Here is a 19,336-nt window from a genome sequence, read left to right as displayed (position 1 = left end):
TGTTGGGTTGCAGCTGCAAGGGCTGTGTAAAACATATGCTGGATAAGTTGGTAGTTCATTCCGCTGTTGTAACCCCTGCTTAGTAAAGGGACTAAGCCGAAAAGAAAACAAATGAATGAATGTTCAAATGGTGAAATTAAGACAGAGATACTAGTTTATTGGTATAAATATGCATATGCATATTTATTCTAAATATTATGTGAATATTTTACATTTGGAAACAATAAAATTAAATCAAACTCAAAACAATAAAAGCATGTCGCTTTTCAAATTAGAAAAAAAAAAGATTTAAAGATTTTATTTGGACACACTTTTGAATCTCTCAGCTTGTTTGCAACAGGGCCATTTTTTGACATTTTTCAGTGACTTCTATTGGACCATTTAGCTTCTCCTATCATATCCATAATTTTGTTTTGTTGTTTTTTTGTTTATTATTTTTTATTATTTGTTTTATTATTTTTCTTTGTTTTAAGATTTGTAGTTTTTTTTATTATTATAAAAATGCATTGTTTTGTATTTGTTTTTGTTTACTTGTTTTTATTTTTTATTTATTTTTTTATATTTTTATTCCATTTATTTTATTTTGTGTGTTAATCTGTGGTCACCACAGCGCAATGAACCACCAACTTATCCAGCATATGTTTTACGCAGCAGATGCACTTCCAGCTGCAACCCATCTCTGGGAAACACCCATACACTTACACTCACACTCTCATACACTACTGCCGATTTAGCTTACCCAATTCACCTATAGTGTATGTGTTTGGACTTGTGGGGAAACCGGAGCACCCGGAAGAAACCCACACGAACACGAGGAGAACCAGGGAATTTTTTTTTTTAGTTTTTACGTATTTGAAATAATTTTTATATAAATATTTTTGAGTTTTGCTTTTTCATTATTATTTTAGTTTTTATTTATTTATTTATTTATTTATTTGATATTTATTTTGATTTTATTTTTATTTTGATTGATTTTTGTGTGATTGTTTTATTATTTTCTATTTTAATTTATTGTTGTTGTTTTTTTTAATTGATATTTATTTTATTTTATCATATTTTATATCCATTTTTATTTGTTATTTATTTATATATATATATATATATATATATATATATATATATATATATATATATTTTTTTTTTTTTTTTTTTTTTTTTTTTTTTTTGTGCTTTGTGTTTTTATATATTGCTATATAGTGCTTTTTTTGTTTTGTTATATATTGTTTATACATCTAGCATGTTATTACAATCTCCAGATTAACTTTTAATAACTTGTGTGTTTGGCAGGTCTCCTGTATGTCCGTCAGATTCCCCGTCTAAACTGTCTGACATCTGAAGTCCCCGACACAAAAGACCTGGCCTTCAAACTCAAGAGGAAGCAGTTCACCATAGAGGTGAGTCCACAATAATCAAATCACAATTGTACAAGTTACAATAATCTCCTTTCATATATTTTCTTTTCATATTTAATCTGGTTCTCTTCATTTATTGAAGTGTATTTTCATCTTTCTATCACATATTTGTGCTTCCCTTTATCTTAAAGGGAGAGTTCGTCCAAAAATGAAAATTGACATAATTTACTCAATCTTCCCTTATTCGAATATGAGTTTCTATTGAACACAAAAGAAGATATTTAGAAGAATGTTAGAAACTGAAAGCCATTGACTCCCAGTGTTTCCTACAATGAAAGTCAAAGGCCACCGATTTCCAGCACTCTTTAAAATATCTTCTTTTGTGTTCATCAGAAGGAAATAAAAGTCTGATACCCTTTGAATGGGAGTAAACAGTGAGTATATTTTCATTTTAGGATTAACCGTCACTTTAAAGTCTGTTAGTTTTATTGGCGAGCAGGGCTAGGTGCTAAAACGACTCCTCATAATTGCTAATTTCATTTCCCTCCCGCTCGTCTCCTGAGCCACTGCACATATTAGGAGGTCATGATTATGAATTGATGTCCGCATTAGCTGTGCTTCACTAGTTCCTGTTTATTTTCCAGAGCTATTGAGTGTCAATTTAAAAGGTTGAAACTATTGATTTTCAGCTGCATCTCAGCCCAGAATAACCTCAAACACTCTGGTGTCTCATAAATATAGTTCTTGTTTAATGTGTCAATTTAATTGGTAGTTTATATACTGCTTTGATGGTTTCACTCTGAAATCATGTACATGTTGCGTAGTCTTTGGGAAATATAACTACTGTAGGATGTTGGTTAAAATCAACACTGTAGAACTTACTGGTAGCAGTTCGCCAGTGACTTACTGTACATCAATTACAGCAAAAATACTGCTTACATTTGCATCACCATTTATCTTGCCGTATATGTATTTACATTAATGTATATCCCTACAGTAATTTTCACAGTGTTTCTCAAACATGTTGTCAAGATTTTATTGATTAAATGAAACCTTTATTAGGTATCTTATTTAATTATCTCTGCATCTTTGAATTGGTTTAAACAGTCTGTTAAATTTATGTGCAGTGTTTAAGCAAGTAAATTATTTAATGTAACATTATTGCATTACAAGATTCACATTAGAATTGTCAAATACACAGTTCATATGCAGTGAAATATGGAGTATAATAAGAAGTAAAAACAGACCATTTTAGATGAATAAAGGTTTCCGAAAGGCACCATTTTAAACCATTTAAAGGGTCTTCTTTTGAACCATTTACCTTCTCTTATCTTGTGTTTGTCTTGTCTTTTTTGTTTGGTTTTATTTGAGTTGGTCCGTACCGACTGATTTGTTTGTTTGATTTATTTATTTTTTTATTTTATTTTATTTTGGTTTTGTTTGTATTTTTTTATTGATTAAATTTTTTTTTTTTTTTTTGGTTTTGTGCTTTATTTTTTGTATGTGTTTTTATTTATTTATTTATTATTTTATTTGCATTATTTGTTTTGTGCTTTATTTATTTATGTTAAGTACTTAGCCAAGTACATCATTTAATGTAACAACAGTTGTTTTGTTTTGTTTTGTTTTGTTTTGTTTTGTTTTGTTTTGTTTTGTTTTGTTTTGTTTTGTTTTGTTTTGTTTTGTTTTGTTTTGTTTTGTTTTGTTTTTTTTTTTGGTTTGGTTTGGTTTGGTTTGGTTTGGTTTGGTTTGTTTTGGTTTGGTTTGGTTTGGTTGAGTTGGTTTGAGTTGATGCATATTTTGTTTTGTTTTTATTTTATTTTTTATTATTTTATTATTATTTTAAAAAAATTGTGCTTTGTTTTTGTATGTGTTTATTTATTTATATATATATATATATATATATATATATATATATATATATATATATATATATATTTTTTTTTTTTTTTTTTTTTTTTTTTGTGCCTTATTTTTTTGCAGTGCTTAAGCAATTACATTATTTAATGTAACATTATTACATTACAAGTTTTGCATTGAAATTTTATTTGTCACATATACCGTTCAAATACAGTGAAATATAGTATAATAATAAGTGAAAACACAGACCATTTTAAATAAAGATTTAGATTAAAGATTTCCTACAGGGCCATTTTTGTAACCTTTTTATATGACTTTTGAATCATTTACGTTCTCTTGTTTTCTTTTGCTTTGCTTTAGTTGGTTTGAGTAGGTCTAAAGACAATTCTTTCTGTGTTTTAATATTATTTTATTTTTTGTTTTGATTTTATTTAAAAAAAGTTTTTACTAATTTGAAGAAGTGTTTTGTTTTTTGCTTTGTTTTGAATTTGTTTTGTGTTTATTTATTTATGTGCAGTGCTTAAACAAGTACATTATTTAATGTAGTATTATTACATTACAAGTTTCACATTCAAATTTTATTTTAATGAAATAAATTATATAAATATAAAAATAAAAATAAATATAAATTTTACTGTTCAAATACAGTGAAAAGTAGTATAATAAGAAGTAAAAACACAGACCTTTTTAAATAGATGAATAAAGGTCATATAGTAAATAAGACCAATAAAATATAAATATTTCAAACTTTAAAATTTTAATTGAAAAAGGTAACTGTAATTGACTGACCTAAAAATGAACAGTAAAGCTTTTCTACTGTTTTTTTACCAAAAAACGTAATCTGATTACAGTAACTTGCTGCTTTGTAACTGATTATACCCAACGCTGGTCATGCATAATGTCATTATACAGTTTTTGGAAACCACATACACACACACAAACACACACACACACACACGCACACACACACGCACACACACACACGCACACACACACACTCACTTCCAGCCAGTAAGAACCTGTCCATCAAGTGTAGACGAGTGAAAGGGCCCAGGCTCTTACTGAAGCCCCATCATTGGCCCCTAATTAAGTTATCTGTGTTGAAGCTGTTAATAGTTAATCAGGAAGTCTATTGTGTGGTCTGCACCAGCAGTCTTTGTCTTTAAACACTCTCTGAGGCGCAGACCTCTCATCCACTCCTCACTGGATTTATAAGCTCAATAAAAGTCAAGGTGCTTTCCTTCTCAATGGCCATTTAATGACTGAGTTTGTGGCACTGAGGTTTGTGTTGTAGCTGCACAGAAGAATTTAACAAAACTATTTTTTTTGTGGAATGCTGTGTACAATAACATCTTTTGACATGTCTTTATATATCAGCATATAAAATATCTTAATCATTATAGTTAGTTATGGTTAAGTGTAATGTGAAACGGTGTTAATTGAAATGCTAAAGCATGGCTTTAAGACCAAAGTCATGTGTTTGTGTCATTATAATGTAACTCAGTTGGATTGAAATTGGTGTGATAAGTCAGCTTAAGTGTCTTCCAAATGCAAAAAAAAAAAAAAATGTAAGAATAAAATTAACTGTTTTTTTGAGTAAACAAAAATAGTCAGTTAAAAATAAACATTAAAACTATGAAAGATCGGTAAAATTGAGAAACAATTTAAGAGAAAAGTCTAGTTCAACAAACTAAATCTCTAATCTCTTAGTAATTTTATTTTATTTTTTATTTTTTAATCAACAACTAAAGAAAATTACATATAATAAAGAGAGTAAAATGGAAAACAGTAAAAAGAAAAGTCTAGTTCTACAAACAAATTAAGCGTCTCTTTTAAATGCACTTTTTTGAAGAAATGACAACTAAAAGTTAACATTGAAACATTTGTAAGATTTAAAATAAGGTAACAAAAACTTTTTCAACAAACTAAATCAGTGACGGCCTCTTTTTTTTTTTAATGATTCTCAAGCAAAATGTCTGAAGTGATGAAAAAACAGGTGATTTTGCTGACATTTAAAGATTTAGGGCTGAACTTGACATGAAGTACCCTCCATCTACAGATATATCTTCTTACAGTGTTACAGCCTACAGTATTTCTCTGTTGAAATTGGGATATCACAGTAATTATCCTGAAGAAAGTTGCGCAATTGCTACCAGACTGCTGTTGTGTTTGCGATAAGAAAAAACGGTGGGCATTCCTTTTTTTCTGCCAATACAACACACATTGTAGTTGAAGTCATATTTATTAGCCCCCTTTTGATTTTTTTTTTTTTTTAATTTTTAAAATATTTCCTAACTGACGTTTAATAGAGCAAGAAAATGTTCACGGTATGTCTGATAATATTTTTTCTTCTGGAGAAAGTCTTCTTTGATTTTTTTCGGCTGGAATGAAAGCCATTTTTATTTTTTTTAAATCATTTTAAGGACAGAACTACTAACCCCTTTAAGCTAATTTGTTTTTCGATTGTCTACAGAACAAACCATCGTTATACAATAACTTGCTTAATTATCATAACCTGTCTAGTTAACCTAATTACCCTAGTTAACCCTTTAAATGTCACTTTAATCTATATAGAAGTGTCTTGAAAAATATTTAATGAAATATTATTTACTGTCATCACGACAAAGAGAAAATAAATCAGTAATTAGAAATGAGTTATTAAAACTATTATGTTTAGAAATGTGTTGAAGAAAATCTTCTCTCCGGTGAACAGAAATTGGGCGAAAATAAACAGAGCTACTAAATTTACATAATGAAATTATATACATTTAAAATAAAAAATATATATTACTTGGGGAAAAATACACAGGGGGCTAATAATTCTGACTTCAACTTTGTGTAAATATACTTTAAATATAATTTAAATTGAACATTTTCTATAGTAGTTTATATACATTATCATATGAAAATGTGTTTTGTTGGTTCTTTCAATATGACAGGTAAGATTACATCACAACAAGAGGCGTGGCCCATATGCAGATGAGAAATTTATGGGAAAAAAAGATGAGGGATTTCCCCCTCATACGATCTTAACAATCCAGCCTATAACCCAGAGACAAACCTTTCATAAATTATGTTAGAACAACACCTTTGTCACGCACACAAACAAATGTGCCGTGCTTGGTGTAAAAGAACTGCATGTCAATGAGTTTGGCCTGCGGGGAAAGAGAAATCGTGAGTGCGCTTCAACCACACGCATTGCAGAAAATTCAGTCATCATTCACGATCATGTCGACATAGTTTTGATGAGAGGGTTTGACAGAGAGATCATGTATATTTACACTGTCTCCATAGCAAGAATCCAGTGCAATACAACCCAATTTCGAAAATGTTGGGAAGTATTTTATTTTATTTATTTTTATTAAACATGTATATATATATATATATATATATATATATATATATATATATATATATATATATATATATATATATATATATATATATATATATATATATATATATTAATATAAATGTAATATATTATAAAATATATAAAATTAATATATGATGACAGAATTGTAATTTTTTGGGTTGACTATCTCTTTGATTTTATTTTACATGCTGAAGTTGAAAGTACAATTAGGCATCAGTAAGGTATGAATGAATACAAATATTTGTGTGCTATGATGAAGTTTGTTGTTCTTGTTTTAATATTACACATCAGAAATAATGAATAATTATTATTTTTATTATAAAAATCAGCTTCTATTGCTTATGCATCAGAAAAGTATAAATAAACAAGCAAACAACTGTTAATAATAATAATAATAATAATAATTATTATTATTATTATTATTATTATTATTATTATTTTATTATAGTAATAATAATAATAATATTAATGATAAATGAAATTAGTGGTTATAATAATAATAATAATAGTAGTAGTAGTAGTAGTAATAATAGTAATAATAATAAAATGCATTGTTGTTTTTGCTATGATAATAATAAGCTAATAAGTCAACAATACTACCACTACTACTACTACTACTACTACTACTACTACTACTACTACTACTACTACTACTAATAATAATAATAATAATAATAATAATGGTGTTTGTTTATTTTTTTCCAATTAAAAATATATATATTTATAACTTTTTTTATTTGACAAAAGTACAAAGATAAGTTTTTCAATATTTTCCCGAACAAATACATTTCTACAATTAATACATTTCCTAATTATGTAAACAAATTTTGATTTTGATTTCTGCAACAATCCAAAAATTTTTTGACAGAGGCTTACTTGGCATAACTTTTGGCACAAAACGATGAGCCGTGATGTAGTTTTGCTAAGATACTACTTTTAGACACAAACATTTTTTTTTTTTGTTTGTTTGTTTTAGAGTGCGGTGCTGCTTTCAAAATTTAAATTATAATTTATAATTACGAATAAATGTAATCAATCCAGTTTTGTCAGTTTAATAAATGTTAAAGAGACATTTTTTCTTTTGCATTTTACTTTTCGGAATTGTGTTTGTACTTGTATAAGCAGGAATCTGAGTTGTCTTTATCTTTTGGACTTCAAAATTTGCCTACTAAATTTTTTTTTCTAGTAAGATATAGACATCATTTTTTCTAGTCATGCCTTCATTGGCTCAGAGAAAGGCATGTTCTTTGCCTCTGCTTTGAGGTGAGTCAATGTGAATCACAGTCTGATCTGTGTTCAATGATGCTGATTGGCAGGACGAGTGTGTGTCAGTCGGGTCGCTCAGAGTGCACACGTCAGTCACAGATCAACCGCAGAAAGATGAGCTTTCTCACACACAGACACACACATACACAAACCATTCTAAACATGTGAAAACCTCAACATGAATCATTCCTAACGTAAGTGAGACTAGTTGTTCAATTAAAGTGTTCATAATTTATTATTTTATTTATCAGAAATTCATGATTCATTCATTCAGTTTTTTTTTTTTTTTTAAATCATGCAGTATCAACATTTGTGGTTCTGTTATAAGTATTAATTATGTCAGATTATGGTGGATGCTCTATTTTAATCATTATTTATCAACATTTTGCTTACATTTTTTTTTAAGTTTGTTATCAGAAAAGTATAAACCAACAATGTTTGTTTGTTTGTTTGTTTGTTTGTTTATTTATTTATTTATTTATTTATTTATTTATTTATTTATTTATTTATTTATTTATTTATTATTACCACCACCACCACTACTACTACTACTGCTACTACTACTACTAATAATAATAATAATAAAGAAATATTAGTATTACTATTATTAAATATTGTTATTTTTATTAATATTACAGCTTTGAAATGAGACTATAGAAATGTGCATATGCTGATTTTGTTTCATTTTCTTATTACATTTAAAGTGCTGTGAATGAAGAAAAAAAGATTTATTTAAGAACATTTTTTTTAATACTATGCAAAAGCGACACAAATTGGAATCACATGCAAATGTAGGAAAAAATAAAATAATAACAAAAAACAGATGAAACAAAACAAAGCAAAAAACAGTCTGGTACTGGCAGGTGTGTGTTTGTGTGTGCGCGCATATGAAGGTAACTGGGTGGGCAGGTCAGAGTACATAAAAAAGAGAACAAAAAATATATATATACAACTTGCATAACAGTAGAAAATTATTATCAGTCACCTATCAATAACTGAAGCAAATAACAGGTATAAATAAATTATCACAATGTGATAAAAGTAATGACAGTAAAAGGACAACTATAATAATAACAATGACAACAGAATTAATCATAATAATAATTATTACAACAAGTACTACACTAACTACTACTACAGCAATTACTAATTTTACTACTACTACAGCCACAACTACAACGACGACTACTACAACTACTGTTACTACTACTATTACCACCACAACTACTACTACTGTTACTGCTACCACTACAACAACTGCTACTACTACTTCATCTACTACTGTTAATACTACTACTTGAACTTCTACTACTACTGCTACTACTACTTCAACTACTACTACTGTTACTACTACTATTTCTGATACTACTACCACCACAACTACCAGGGGCGGACTGGGACAAAAATTCAGCCCTGGCAATGTAGCCACACCAGCCCACAACCACACCGACACAGCCCCACCCACGGACCCACACATTCACTACTTATATGGTGTACAGATGGTGAAATAATATAAGCAGTACCATATGTTACAGATATTTAAACATTAAATGTATGTGACTGAAACAAAAACAACCCGTTTATAACAAATGTATGCAGACAGTAAACACTAAATAACAAAATAATCTGTGAATCTTGTAGAGTACTGTCTGTTTATACCGTTTGTCTGCTATTACTTATGATAGGAGTAACCTGTGAATGTGAACACACCTTTACACACAAATGGACATGCAGCACTAGCAACACTTCAGCATAATTTTATTCACAAATAACTATATATGTCATTTCTGCAGTGGTGTTCTTTATTGCCACTGTCTATGCTTCTCCTTGTTTAGTTCAAATTGTACACATTGTCTATCTGATTCTATATCTTCTCATCTTTTTTAACTCTCTCACTGTGTCATCATTATTTGAATCACTGCTTTGCCTCATTCCTGTTTAGAATAAATATGTGCTTATTAAACAATTATAGGTGACCTAATGAATAAATATTAATTGTTATGATGACCTAATGTACAGTCTCTGGCTGCAAGAAACCAAGCAGCCATTGGCAATTGGGCCAAATGCCTAACCTTTATTATTATTATTATTATCATTATTATTATCCTCATCATCATAATATCCAATTTAGCAAGAGATAAAAGCTGACCACATGTAAAAACAATACAGATTTAAAAAAAAAAAAAAAAAAAAAAAACTGACCGGCCCACATTTAAAAAATGGTCCAGCCCTTCTGGCATTAGCCAGAATTGCCAGATGGCCAGTCCGCCCCTGACAACTACTACTACTGTTACTGCTACCACAAAAACAACTACTACTACTACTACTTCAACAACAACTACTACTACTACTGCTACTACAACCTCAACTACTACTACTGTTACTGCTACCACTACTACAATCGCTACTACTACTTCATCTACTACTGTTAATACTACTATTACTGCTTCTACTACTTCAACTACTACTACTGTTACTACTACCACTAAAACAACAACTACTACTACTACTTCAACAACAACTACTACTACTACTTCAACATCTACTACTACTACTACTACCACAACAACAACTACTACTACTACCACAACTACTACTACTACTACTACTGTTACTGCTACCTTACTAGGTTGATTGTAAATTAAGGTATCAGTAAAGTTTTAAATAGCAAAAATTCTTTATTGCTTATGATTAAGATTTGTTTTGAAATGCATCAGAAATATCTATATACGACACTGTAAAAAGAAAAATCCTTAATTTTACGGTTTATTTCTGGCAGCTGGGGTGCCGTAAAAAAAAAAAAAAAACGGTGCCGTTAAATTACATTAATGTCTGCTATTTTACGGTAAATTTCTGTAATTTAACAGCCATTATTCTACTTTTTTTTTTGACACCCCAGCTGCTGGAAATAAACCATAAAATTACGAATTTCTTTTACAGTGTATGGTTAATATTACTTCTAATGATAATAATAACAATATATGTTTAAACAATAAAAATTATAATAATAAGTAATCATTTCCCGTTGCTTAAAGTAATCTTACGCATAAGAAGAGTATAAATACATAAATAAATAATAGTAGTAGTAGTATTTATTTAAAATGACATAGAAATAAAAAACATAACCTTGTTAAACAATGATAACCCAAAAATAACACGCACAGATAACCCACGCAAAGAAATAAAGCAATGTTTAAATATCCGAGTCATTAATAGTCAGACTCCTGTGCAATCTGTTAGACTGTGTGATGGGTGCGTGATGCATCTTCTTGGCTCAGTACCATGTCGATATTTTCAACTGTACGAGCAGTGCATGGATGACCACTCCCTACTACACGACATACAGATCCAGTGTGATCAATTTTTGCTAACAAGTAATCCAATCCACCTTGTCTGAAATTCAAGAAGAAAACGTGAAGCACTGTAGCTTTTCAGCTCTCATAAACCTTTGATCAACTCTTATCTATATTCGAAAACACCATTTTATTTATTTTAAGTCTTACGCAGCTAAAAATCAATACATCATCATTACGCCATAATTATGTCATTGGAATGTAAATAAAAGATTATTCCAATGCAAAGATTGCGCTGTTATTCCTGTACCAAATTTAGTCTTATTCCTTTAGTACAATAAGCAGTCTTAGGCCCGTTTACACTGCCAGTTAAATGTGAGCCAATTCCAATTTTTTGCTCATATGTGACACAGTTGGGATCAGTTCTATAACCGTGTAAACACGAAAAAAAAAAATGCATGCATTCGGATATTCAAAGATTAGTTTCAGGCCTATCATGTAAACAGGCAGATTGGTCTAAAGTTTAATGACGTAGAAGGAAGAGCGTGTGTGTAGACTCTGGCGCTGTAAACAACAACAAGAACAGAGGTTTTTGCTTATGCCAAACAGTTGTGCCAACATGCGATAGCCCGCAACTGTTGCTAGCCACCAGAGTGCAACCCCGACGCGCATCTTCAAAGGGATGACCAGACAAAACGATGTGTCATTGTAGAAGAGTTATGCCGCCATGGGCCCTTTGACAAGCGAAGTATGGTGTGGTGATGCGGAGATTATGGATGTAGGGTTCGTGGAGATCAGTGAAGAGAGGGGCGAGGTGGGCTAGGGGGGTGTGGCGGTAGTCGTGGACCCTTGATAATTTCTCTGGGGGCCGCCTAAATGTGTGGGCCCTTAGAATCATCCTACCCCCCCCAACCCCCCGCATGTGCGACGTCATAAATTGTATGGCATGTGTAAGCACATGAATCGGATATGGGTCACAATGAAAAGAACGTGTAAACGGACAGGCAAAAAATATATATAAGCAGCAAATCGGAATTGGACTTCAAGACCTGACTGTGTAAACATGACCTTATTTTCGTATAATATATTATTGCTTGTTTTTTTGCTTTTTTTTTTTTTTTTGAGATATTTAATATTTTTTATTAATCAGTCCTTAAAGCTAACACAATAAAGTGTAACGTGTTGCTGATATTAAAGCTGCTGCTGTGTTGTGCAGTGCTGTAATTAACAAAGGCTGGATCTACATGCTGTCACTCAGTTACCCAGAGGAGCGTTTGGCTGCTCGTCTTTGACTGACTGCTAAAGTTCAGTTGGCGGTTGATGAGCAGTCAATCGCCCAAGAATCCCCTGCGGCCAGAATTAACCCCTGTCCCTGTTCCGGCAGGTATAGAGAGCAGGGCTATGAGGAAACGCGTGATTAGCAAACACTCACGCATATACGCACGCATGTCTGTAGATCTACTGAGGATTGAGACTGGAATGCGAGAGGTATGTGATTAAAATATACTTACCCTAGTTTAACCTGTGACCCAAACTTGAGCCAAACACTCCTCCAGGGTGATAGGGATGATCAAATGATTTTCAGAAATGGATTTTGGGCAAAATTAGCCATGGTTTAAGGGGACGCAATCCTGAAAAGCATTGCACATCATTTTAATTGCAGTAGTTGTTTATTTCCGTGGAGTGGCTTTTTTATATCAGTTGAGGGCATATTTAAGACTTGTGTGGGCATATTTGTGATTATATGTCAGGACATTGGATTTATAATTCTCATAACCACATGAGCATTCTTTAGTAATTGTTTTTTTGTTGTCTCGTCTTGGTTTGAAGGTTCTGCTCCTGCGGCAAGATTGATTGAATAATTAGATGGATGAAAAGATGGATGGATCAGTGGATGGATGGATGGTTGGTGTCTATTTGGTTGGTTGGTTTGTTGGTGTCTAGTTTTTTGGTTGGTTGATGGATGTCTAGTTAATTGGTTGGTGTCTAGTTGATTGGTTGGTTGGTGTCTGGTTGGTTGATTGGTTGGTTGGTTGTGTCTAGTTGGTTGTGTCTGGTTGATTTGTGTCTGGTTGGTTGGTTGGTGTCTAGTTTGTTGATTAGTTTGGTGATTGATGGGTGTCTAAATTGGTTGGTTGCTTGGTGTCTCTTTTTTAGTTGGTTGATGGATGGTTGGTTGGTTGGTTGGTTGGTTGGTTGGTTGGTTGGTTGGTTGGTTGATGTCCGGTTGGTTGGTTGGTGTCTAGTTAATTGGTTGGTTGGTTGATTGATTGGTATCTGATTGATTGGTTGGTTGGTGTCTAGTGGATTGGTTGGTTGATGTCTACTTTTTTGCTTGGTTGATGGATGTCTAGTTGATTGGTTGGTTGGCTGGTTGGTTGGTGTCTAATTAATTGGTTGGCTGATGGGTCTCCGGTTGGTTGGTTGGTGTTTAGTTAATTGTTGGGTAAATTGATGTCTGGTTGGTTGGTTGGTTGGTGTCTAGTTAATTGGTTGGTTGGTGTCTGGGTGGTTGGTTGGTTGCTTGATGTTTAGTTAATTGGTTAGTTGATGGATGTCTCGTTGATTGGTTGGTTTATGAGTGTCTAGTTGATTGTTTGTGTTTGGTTGATTGTTTGGTTGGTGTCTGGTTCATTGGTTGATTGGTGTCTGGTTGGTTTGGTTGGTTAGTGTATAGTTTTTTGATTGGTTGATGGATGTCTAGTTGATTGGTTGGTTGGTGTTTTGTGGTGTCCATCCCAAAGCGGGAAGAAAACGCTTTTCTGAACACTCGCGCTCAATCTGCCCAGTTGGTGGAATGAACTCCCTAACTGCATCAGAACGGCAGTCACTCGCTGTCTTTAAAAAGCGACTAAAAACTCAACTGTTTAGTCTCCACTTTGCTTACTAATATGAAACTCCCTCTCTGACTCCTCCACTAACTGCAAAAAAAAAAATTACTAATGCTTTCCTTCTTAGACTTTACACACCTGAAACTTGCCTAGAGCACTTATTCATTGTTGCTTTTATAGTTGTGTAAATTGCTTCTTTGTCCTCATTTCTAAGTCGCTTTGGATAAAAGTGTCTGCTAAATGAATAAATGTAAATGTAGTTGATTGGTTGGTGTCTGGTTGATTGGTTGGTTAGTGTTTGGCTGGGTGGTTGGCTGGTTTCTGGTTTGTCGGTGTCTGGTTGGTTGGTTGGTTGGTTAGTTTTGTCTAGTTGGCTTGTTGTGTCTGGTTGGTTGGTTGGTGCCTGTTTGGGTTATTGGTTGGTATCTGGTTGGTTGGTTGGTTGGTTGGTGTCTAGTTGGTTGGTTAGTTGATTGGTGTCTGGTTGGTTGGTTGGCTGATGTTTAGTTAATTGGTTAGTTGATGGATGTCTAGTTGATTGGTTGGTTGATGAGTGTCTAGTTGATTAGTTGTGTCTGGTTGATTGTTTGGTTGGTGTCTGGTTCATTGGTTGATTGATTGGTGTCTGGTTGGTTGGTGTCTAGTTGTTTGATTGGTTGATGGATGTCTAGTTGATTGGTTAGTTGGTGTCTAGTTGATTGGTTGGTGTCTGGTTGATTGGTTGGTTGGTTTTTGGTTTGTTGGTGTCCGGTTGGTTGGTTAGTTGTGTCTAGTTGGTTGGTTGTGTCTAGTTGGTTGTGTCTGGTTGGTTGGTTGATGCCTGTGTGGTTGGTTGGTTGGTTGGTATCTGGTTGGTTGGTTGGTTGGTGTCTAGATTGTTGGTTAGTTGATTGGTGTCTGGTTAGTTGATTGGTGTCTGATTGATTAGTAGTAAGTTGGTTGGTGTCTGGTTGGTTGGTTGATGTCTGGTTGGTTATATAGTGGGTTAGTGTCTAGTTGGTTGGTTAGTTGATTGGTGTCTGGTTGGTTGGTTGGTTGGCTGATATCTGGTTGGTTGGTTGGTGTCTAGTTGGTTGTTTAGTTGATTGGTGTCTGGTTGGTTGGTTGATGTTTAGTTAATTGGTTAGTTGATGGATGTCTAGTTGATTGGTTGGTTGATGAGTGTCTAGTTGATTGGTTGTGTCTGGTTGATTTGTTTGGTTGGTGTCTGGTTCATTGTTTGATTGATTGGTGTCTGGTTGGTTGGTGTCTAGTTTTTTGATTGGTTGATGGATGTCTAGTTGATTGGTTAGTTGGTGTCTAGTTGATTGGTTGGTGTCTGGTTGATTGGTTGGTTGGTGTTTGGCTGGGTGGTTGGTTGGTTTCTGGTTTGTTAGTGTCCGGTTGGTTGGTTGGTTAGTTGTGTCTAGTTGGTTGGTTGTGTCTAGTTGGTTGTGTCTGGTTGGTTGGTTGATGCCTGTGTGGTTGGTTGGTTGGTTGGTTGGTTGGTTGGTTGGTTGGTTGGTTGGTATCTGGTTGGTATCTGGTTGGTTGGTTGGTGTCTAGCTTGTTGGTTAGTTGATTGGTGTCTGGTTAGTTGATTGGAGTCTGATTGATTAGTAGTAAGTTGGTTGATGTCTGGTTGGTTGGTTGATGTCTGGTTGGTTATATAGGGGGTTAGTGTCTAGTTGGTTGGTTAGTTGATTGGTGTCTGTTTGGCTGGTGTCTGGTTGGTTGGTTGGTTGGTTGGTGTCTCGTTGGTTGGTTGGTTGGTTGTTATATGATTAGTTGGCTTTTAAGCAACCAGAAATGGGCATGGCCAGGCAACCCAACAAACTTGTGTTTGCTGTCAAATAAACCTGAAATTTAAATGAATAATTTTGCCCAGTGAATATAATAGTTAACCTTACCTCAAGGTGTGAACACTCACTATAGCGACTTCAGTCAGCACTCTACCTACAAAGTTTCTGCAAGTGTGAATGTGGCTTTACAGTGTTAAACGTGCTGAGCTGTATCTCTCTGGGCTAGCGGTCCAAAACTGCATTCTGTGGTGGTTCAAGTAACACTAATGTGAAAGCCGACTTTATTCACCCCCAAGGAAATCATATTTGTCTGTCTGTATCCATATATACTACTATTCACCAAATAAAAAATGGATACGGTGTGTAACAGGTTTAATTTTGAATTGGCTAATTTCCTGTTTGCATGTGTTTATGCAATCAATTTTCTTCCAGAGTTTGTCGTTGATTTTTTTTTAATGACTAATAGGGAGTTCATATCAACACAGCTTGACTACTATTTATTATTTTTATATAGTTGCAGGCAAATACTCTGTTTGAATTCTCTTTGACATGTGAGTAATTGACCAAATTCAGCATCAGCGTCATCGCCTGTGTATATTTTTATTTAATGGGAAACTGAAGTATTGGGTGATGTCAGACGATTTATTTAGTAATTTTTCTGGAAGTGCCAAACTTTTGAATTTTTATATCTTCTAAACCTGAGTTTTGTCACTGTTTTAGAGCACACCAGATTATAGACAACTTAAAGACTAGCATATTGATAGTAGCACCTAAAAAAAAAACTTCATTTTGATTTCATTGTGACTTTAAGAGTGCAGTCCAATTATTGTAGAAGGTAAAACCGAGGTCTACTGCTTCACTTTAAATAGCAGTGACACATTTTGAGCTAAACTTGCCATCATCAGCAGAGTCCGCTTCTCCCCCACCTGGTCCACAGTCGGCCGGTTCAAAGGTGGAATTTTGATCCGGAGCAGAAGATTTTGGCCGAGTTGAAGTCTTTGTCGGTTCTGGTATGGCTGCTAAAAATAACTTTCCCACACTCTTGAAATGCTCCAAGGGCTTTTGCAGTTCTTACATTCAAACAACAGCTAGTTTCTGAACTCTGTCCGCAGAGTAAAAAATAGCTTTGCACATCATAAAGGTTAAAAGTGAATTTGCCAATGAGGTTTTCTGAAAAGGTAATAAGTACATTTCCAGCATCCTATATACTAGTTGAAGTCAGAATTATTAGACCTCCTGTTACATCTGAATTCTTTTATATTTTTCCCTACATTCTGTTTAATAAAGAGAAGATTTTTTAAACACATTTCTAAACATAAGTTTTAATATCTAATTTCTAATAACTGATTTATTTTATCTTTGTCATGATGATAGTAAATAATGTTTTCTAGATATTTTTCAAGATACTAGTATTCAACTTAAATTAACATTTAAAGTCTCAACTAGGTTAATTAGGCAATTTAGGGTAATTAGGCAAGTCACTGTATTACCATGGTAGTTCTGTAACCAACTGAAAAAAATGCTTAAGGGGGCTAATAATTTTGACATTAAAACCCACGTTATATTAAGTGGCCTTAACTTATATGCACTTACACAGGAGTTAATAGTTTGTTACAATGTACTTATTGTGTAAATACTTGTGTTCTTATGATTGATTAAATACCTGTATGTAATTACGTATGTAATTAACTTCTGTAATTACATTTGTAAATACACTGCTGACCATTCCCTACACCTTAACCCACCCTTAAACCTACCCATACCACCAAACCTGTCCATAACCCAACCTCTATCCCAACTCAAAAGCACCACAAGTGTTCTAAAATACATTAATACAGTAAGTACATTGTATTTATTTTTTTGATGCAAGTACATAGTAGTTAAGGACACTTAATATAAAGTGGGACAATTCTTGCCAAAATAAAACAAATAAGACTTTCTTCAGAAGAAAAATGTTTTACTGAATTACTGTGAAAATGTCTCTAATAAATATCACTTGAGAAATATTTGAAAAAGAATAAATATTTCAGAGGAGGGCTTATAGATTTGCCCTCAAATGTACTTAACACTTGGGTGTTTTTAAGATGTTTAAAAGATGAATTATTGGGCTACTTTAACCTCTGTTGTTTTTTGATATACATATGAATGGTCCTTTTAAAAGATACATAAATAAAAACCTTTAAGCAGGCTGTCATTGAGTAGCTGGTCATAAAAACACGCTGAATTTTATGACCATCTTTACCCCGTCACATACAGCTGGCTGCTTTTCAACAGAACCTAAACAGATGACCGAGGTCACTGGAAATGCATATTAATGACCCTCGATGCACTTTAATGTAGATTCATAGATTATTCATGAGTTAAGATGGGAGGGTCCTGATCCATATTAAAGGGTGTATTTGAGACCGAGGCTTAGCAGTGAGGTTTGTGACCTCAGCTTTGCAAAGTGAACACATACTTTACTATTGCAGCTAATGAAAAGGAGTAAGGCTGAGTGACAGGGTGAGGGGCGGGGCTACAGTGGAAATCTGTGTAAATATAAATGTATATTAATGTATAAATGTACAGTTGAAGTCAAAATTATTAGCTGCCCTGTTTATTTTTTTTCTCCAATTTCTGTTTAACGGAGATAAGATTTCCTCAACGCATTTCTAAACAGAGTTTTAATAACTACTTAATAATAACTGAGTTATTTTATCTTTGCCATGATGACAGTAAATAATATTTTACTGGACATTTTTTAAGTCACTTCTATACAGCCTAAAGTGACAATTAATGGCTTAACTAGGCTTAATAGGTTAACTAGGTAGGTTAGGGTAATTGGGCAAGTTATTGAATAAAGATGGTATGTTCTGTAGACTAGAAAAAATATATAGCTTAAAGGGGCTGATAATTTTGACCTTAAATGGTTTAAAAATTTATAAACTGCTTTCATTCTAGCTGAAATAAACAAATAAGACTTTCTTCAGAAGAAAAAATATTATCAGACATACTGTAAAAATGTATTTGCTCTGTTAAACATCTTTTGGGAAATATATATATTAAAAATAATAATTTCAAAGGGGGGCTAATAATTCTGATTTCAACTGTATATTATACGTATTAAATTTTTATTATTTTAATTTCATTGATAATATTGAATAATATGCAAATGTCTATATGATTTATCTACTATACAGTTTGTTCAATAAATGTAAATATAAATTGTTATTTCTGTCTTTTTGTAGACATATTATATGACAGACTTACTTTGTTTACCAAATAAGTGGTTCTATATGAATTTGTATTGTAAACTTTAAACAAAGATATTTAAATGCTTTTAGTTACCGTATTCTGCATAACATTCTGCATAAAATCAGCACATTTTAAAAAAATTCTGCACAGAAATAGCAAAAAAATGTCCTCAGAATTTGTTATGCAGGTACTTTTCATTTACCTTTTTTTTTTGTTTTGGACATGTTACATAGCAAAATCCCAGATGTAAAACTAACACCCATGCTGTCAAATTTAACACCGACAAAAAAAAAAAAAGAACAAAAAGAAAATTTGGCCAAACTATAAAATGTGAAAGTTACTA

The 19,336-nt window shown here is 32.6% G+C and overlaps 1 protein-coding gene and 1 long non-coding RNA gene across 4 annotated transcripts in view; both read left to right on the top strand.

Annotated features, from left to right (window-relative positions):
* Positions 1–19,336, top strand: part of LOC147843062 (uncharacterized) — an 812,539-nt gene that overhangs the window by 492,495 nt on the left and 300,708 nt on the right. The window lies entirely within an intron of this gene.
* elp4 (elongator acetyltransferase complex subunit 4) overlaps positions 1–19,336 on the top strand; it is a 127,966-nt gene that overhangs the window by 74,125 nt on the left and 34,505 nt on the right. For all 3 annotated transcript variants that reach the window (XR_015494741.1, NM_001017638.1, XM_087259306.1), the window contains 1 exon segment: positions 1,288–1,394. Coding sequence is in view for 2 of the 3 variants with exons in the window: in NM_001017638.1 (NP_001017638.1) it covers positions 1,288–1,394 (107 nt within the window). In the remaining variant the exon portion in view is untranslated.

The sequence above is a fragment of the Danio rerio genome, chromosome 7 (assembly GCF_052040795.2).
Source record: "Danio rerio strain M-AB ecotype USA chromosome 7, GRCz13ab, whole genome shotgun sequence".
NCBI lineage: Eukaryota > Metazoa > Chordata > Actinopteri > Cypriniformes > Danionidae > Danio > Danio rerio.
The sequence above is the reverse complement of the archived record's forward strand: the minus strand, read 5'-3'. Positions and strand labels throughout refer to the sequence as shown.